Raw genomic sequence first — 5,343 nt, 5'->3', positions numbered from 1 at the left:
TCCCCAGCCCGGTCCCTGTCCCCTCACCCATGTCCCTGTCCCCAGCCCGGTCCCTGTCCCCAGCCCACATCCCTGTCCCCCCACCCCTGTCCCCAGCACGTGTTCGTGTCCCCAGCCCACATCCCTGTCCCCCTGTCTCCGTCCCCATCCCCAGCCTGCGTCCCTGTCCCCTCATCACCTCTCCGTGTCCCCCCACCCCTGTTCCCAGCACGTGTCCATGTCCCCAGGCCGGTCCCTGTCCCCCCATCCCCAGCGCGTGTCCCCGTCCCCAGCCCAGTCCCTGTCCCCTCACCCCCGTCCCCGTCCCCATCCCCAGCGCGTGTCCCTGTCCCCAACCTGGTCCCTGTCCCCTCACCCCCATCCACATCCCTGCTGGTCTGTGTCCCTGTCCCCAGCCCGGTCCCTATCCCCCCACCCCTGTCCCTGTCCCCAGCGCGTGTCCCCGTCCTCAGCCCAGTCCCTGTCCCCTCACCGCCGTCCCCATCCCCAGCTGGACTGTGTCCCTGTCCCCAGCCCCGTCCCTGTCCCCTCACCCTCGGCCTTTCCCCACCCCTGCACTAGACGGGACAGAGRCTCCACCAGCTCTTGGCACAGCCTGGCCCAGGGCTCAGCCTCCCTCACGGGAAGCGAGTTTTCCCTCATGTTCCGATGGAGCTYCCCAGGTTTCAGCCACAGAATCATTCTGGTTAGAAAAGACCTCCAAATTCATAGAGTACAGCCCTAGACAGTCGGAGCGGGGGCATTKTTCAGTCATGTTTCAGTTTGTGCCCATTGCTTCTCCCCTGTCCTTGGGCACCTCATAGGCAAGCCTGCCTCCATCCCCACTACCCTCTCCCTCCAGGTATTGGAGCACTTTACTAGGACTCCCCCTCAGCCTCCTCTTCTCCGTGCTGGAGACACCCAACTGCCTTGGCCTCTCCTCATGGGAGAGCTTCCTTAGGCCCTTCCTCASCTTAGGAGCCCTCTGCTCCACTGTCCCTGGTAGCTCCACGTCTCCCGTATCGGGGACCCAGCACTCCACAYCTGGCCTCCCTATCAGTGTGTGCAAACACCCCAAGGGAGGGTGTCAAGAGGACAGGGCCGGGCTCTCTTCAGTGGTGACCGGTGATAGGACAAGAGGCAACGACCACAAACCGGCGCACAGGAAGTTCCACCTGAATTTGAAGAAAAACCTCTTTAATGTGAGCGTAGCAGAGCACCGGGACAGGCTACCCAGCGAGTCTGTGGAGTCTCGTTCCTTGGGCATGTTTGGAGCCTGCCTGGACACGATCCCGTGCGACGCGCTCGAGGTGACCCCGCTGCAGTAGGCGGTGGCTTGAACTAGATRGTCTCCAAAGGGCCCGTCCAACTTGAGGCATTCCGCCATCACCTCCCTCCACCTGCTGGCAATGCTCTGCCTCGTGCGAGCCCGGATATAACCCAGGCCAGGATTCCCAGGTCCTGCTCTGCAGAGCTGCTTTCCAGGTCTCTCYGAGTCTTTCCCAGCCTCTGCAGGTCCCTCTGGAYGGCAGCACAGCCCTTGGGTGTATGAGCCTCTCCTCCCAGCTTTGCAGCACCAGCAAACTTGCTGCGGGGGCCTTCAGTTCCTGCRTGTAGCTCTGGACCAGCCTGGACCTGGCGCTGTCCCCTGGGGGACATCGCAGGCTCCAGGTCTCCAAACGACCTGCACCACTGAGCACAAGCTCGTGAGCTCTGCCTGTCTTCCAGTTCTCAGTCCACCTCGCTGCCTGCTCGTCTGGGCTTCCCAAGCTTGCCTAGGTGGATGTTATGGGAGTCCGTGTCAAAAGCATGCATCAAGTCAAGGCAGAAAACTTCCACTGCTCTCATCTACCCAGCATCTCATCACAGAAGGTTGTCAGAKTGGTTGAGCGTGATTGTCCCTTGGTGAGTCCCATGGTGTCCCATGCTGACTGCTCCTCATCACCTTCTTGCCTTCCACATGCGATGTCCAGGATGACCAGGATGAGCTGTTCCATCACCTTCCCAGGGATGCTGGCGAGGCTGGCTGGCCTCTAGTTCCCTGGGTTCTCCTTCTTGAAGACTGGCATGACACTGGCTTTCTTCCAGGCCTCGGGCACCTCTCCCGTTCTCCTTGTCCTTTCAGAGATGATGGATGCCCACCAGCTCCCCCAGCACTTGCAGGTTCATCCCGTCAGGGCCCACGGGTTTGGGGGTGTCGAGTTTGCCTAAGGGATCTCTAACCCCATCCTCCTCAGCCAAAGGAAAGCATTTGTGTCCACAGACCCTCTGGTCTCTAAGCCCGGTATTCCTGAGGGCTGCTACAGGATTTGGGGTCTTCTAGGCTTTGCTGGGCTTTGCCAGGACATTGTTGGCCTCTGCTGGGCTGCCCTGGACTCCTTTGTCTTTTATAAAATTTATTCTACTTTATTTTTATTTTTATTTTTATTTTTATTTTTATTTTTATTTTTATTTTTATTTTTATTTTTATTTTTATTTTTATTTTTATTTTTATTTTATTTTTTGTTTTGTTTTGTTTTGTTTTGTTTTGTTTTATTTTATTTTATTTTATTTTATTTTATTTTATTTTATTTTATTTTATTTTATTTTATTTTATTTTATTTTATTTTATTTTAYTTTACTTTACTTTAATTTACTTTTTTTTACTTTACTTTACTTTACTTTACTTTTTTTTACTTTTTTTTACTTTACTTTATTTTACTTTATCCTATTCAGGCCCTGCTGGGTTGTGTTGGGCTTTTTATTTTTCCGGTGTGTGTTTAGGGGAGATCTTTGGGGGTATTTGGAGGGCTTCGGGGAGCTCTTTGTGGCTTTTCGGGGCTTTTGGAGGACTTTGCGTGTGCTCGCTTGTTTTGGAGAGCCCGTGTGCAGCCGGACCGCGCTGTTTGGCGCTCTTTGCCTCCGCTCCGGGACGCTGCGGGTTGGAGCCGGGACACTTCTTTCTCTTTGTGGCCACGGGCTTGCTGGTGGTTTTCTGTGGAGGTGCCCAGCGAGGCTCCTGCTCTGGAGGTCTCCAAGCGTGCCCGGATGCGCCCATGCTCCGGGTGTCCCCGCTGGAGCAGGGGGTTGCACGGCACRATCCGGAGAGGTCCCTTCCAACCTCAGCCATCCCGGGATTCTGCGATTCGGGGTGGTCCCGGGTGGTACCCGCTGGCACCCCGTGGTGCCAACAGCCCCGCGCCAGCCCCGGCACGTCCCTTGCCCCGGCTGCTGCTGAGCCCGCTCCGCGCCGGTAACCGGAGCCGGGCGGCCGGCATGCCGGGCGGGAACAGCCGGTGTCGCGGGCAGCGCGCCAGGCTCGCCGCGGGCACGGGCGCGGGGCAAGGCCGCCGGCGCCGTGCCCGGCCCACGATCGGGTTGCGGCGCAGGGGTCTCGGCCAAAGGGCAGGGGTTCAGGCGCAAATGTCACCGCTTGTGCAGCGTCACCGGGGAATGTCACCTGCCCGGGGCTGGCGGTGACGGCGTGCGGATGAAGGGCCCGGAGAGCCCGGATCCCGGGAGAGAGCAGCCCCCGAGCCGCCCCTCGGGCCGCACGAGCCGCTCGCATCCCGCAGCGGGGCCGCCGGTGCGGCTGTGGGGCCGGGCGGGCGCACAGCCGGCGTGGGGCTGTAGCGTCACCGTGGTGCTGCGGGATAGTGGGGGTACACAGGCGGTGTGCGACTGTAGGGTCACAGTGGTACTGCACGGTCACCTAGTCACACAGGCGGTGTGCGACTGTAGGGTCACAGTGGTACTGCACGGTGGTGGGAGTGCACCGCCTGTGTGTGGCTGTAGCGTCACAGTGGTACTATGGGATAGTGGGAGTGCACAGCCTGCATGTGACTGTAGGGTCACAGGGTTGCTGCAGGGCAGTGGGGGTACACAGCCTGTGTGCGACTGTAGGGTCACAGTGTTGCTGTAGGGCAGTGGGGGCACACAGCCTGTGTGTGACTGTAGGGTCACGGTGTGGCTGCAGGGCAGTGGGCGTACACAGCCTGTGTGTGACTGTAGGGTCACGGTGTTGCTGTAGGGCAGTGGGGGTACACAGGCAGTGTGTGACTGTAGGGTCACGGTGTTACTGCAGGGCAGTGGGGGTACCCAGGCAGTGTGCGACTGTAGGTCGCAGTGTGGCTGCAGGGCAGTGGGGGTACACAGCCTGTGTGTGACTGTATGGTCATGGTGTTACTGAAGGGCAGTGGGGGTACACAGCCTGTGTGTGACTGTAGGGTCACGGTGTTACTGCAGGGCAGTGGGGGTACCCAGGCAGTGTGCTACTGTAGGTCACAGTGTTGCTGCAGGGCAGTGGGGGTACACAGGCAGTGTGTGACTGTAGGTCGCAGTGGGGGTACCCAGGCAGTATGCGGCTGTAGGTCGCAGTGGGGGTACACAGCCTGTGTGCGGCTGTAGGTCGCAGCGTGGCTGCAGGGCAGTGGGGGTACCCAGGCAGTGTGTGACTGTAGGTCGCAGTGTTGCTGCAGGGCAGTGGGGGTACACAGGCAGTGTGCGGCTGTAGGTCGCAGTGGGGGCACACAGCCTGTGTGCGGCTGTAGGTCGCAGTGGGGGTACCCAGGCAGTGTGCGGCTGTAGGTCGCAGCGTGGCTGCAGGGCAGTGGGGGTACACAGGCAGTGTGTGACTGTAGGTCGCAGTGGGGGCACACAGGCAGTGTGCGGCTGTAGGTCGCAGTGTTGCTGCCAGCTCCTGGGGACTGCACGGGCTGCGCGTCAGTGGCCGGTGCTCCTGCAGGGTGCTGGGGCGCAGAGCCGGGCGCTGCGGCAGGCTCCCGCTCCGCCTCAGGTTCCAGCAGCGACGGGGGCTGCTGTTACCTGCGGCTCCCACTGCTGGCACAGGGTCTCCAGGAGGCTCCTCGGGGAGGACGTGTTTGGGACAGGGGCCACTCGGGCCACACGTGCTGGCCCTGCACCCTGGYGTGCCGGGTGCCAGTGGGGTGTCCTGCCCCACATGAGCTGTGCCCTGGCGAGCATGGCGCTGGGGACAGGGCGCTAAGGACAGCGTGGGGCTGGGCGTCCCCGAGGGCTCCACGCCGTGTGGCCCGGGCATGGGGGGCCCTGCAGCCGCCCAGAACAGGGGGTGGCGGGGCAGGGTTTGGGGCGCCGGAGGGTGCCGAGCTGGGCCACGCTTGGAGCGGTGCCAGGGAATGACGGGGTCCGGGGACAAAGGGGCTGGGGGGTGCCGGGGGATAGCAGTGCCAGGAGGCATGGATGAGACGGGAAGGGTTGGGGGTGCCAGGTGACGGCAGCGCAACGGGGCAGGGAACGGGGGTGGCAGGGGACAGGGATGCGGGGTCTGGGTTTGGGGGTTCGGTGGGACGGGGGTGTCGGGGATGGATAGAGAGGGACAGGGGACGGGGCTGCCAGGGGATGGGG

General features: G+C 61.0%; 2 protein-coding genes across 2 annotated transcripts in view; both read right to left on the bottom strand.

Moving 5' to 3' along the window:
* Positions 1-1,366, bottom strand: part of RPS6KB2 (ribosomal protein S6 kinase B2) — a 6,269-nt gene extending 4,903 nt beyond the window's left edge. The window contains exon 1 of the mRNA XM_026051238.1: positions 1,213-1,366. Coding sequence (XP_025907023.1) covers positions 1,213-1,366 — 154 coding nt within the window. The remainder of the gene's footprint in view (positions 1-1,212) is intronic.
* Positions 1,367-4,229: 2,863 nt separating this feature from the next.
* Positions 4,230-5,343, bottom strand: part of CARNS1 (carnosine synthase 1) — a 4,397-nt gene continuing 3,283 nt past the window's right edge. The window contains exon 5 of the mRNA XM_026051239.1: positions 4,230-4,430. Coding sequence (XP_025907024.1) covers positions 4,230-4,430 — 201 coding nt within the window. The remainder of the gene's footprint in view (positions 4,431-5,343) is intronic.

This window comes from Nothoprocta perdicaria, unplaced genomic scaffold (assembly GCF_003342845.1).
Source record: "Nothoprocta perdicaria isolate Ctin4 unplaced genomic scaffold, notPer1 scaffold_734, whole genome shotgun sequence".
Lineage (NCBI taxonomy): Eukaryota > Metazoa > Chordata > Aves > Tinamiformes > Tinamidae > Nothoprocta > Nothoprocta perdicaria.
This window is presented reverse-complemented; position numbering and strand designations above follow the sequence as displayed.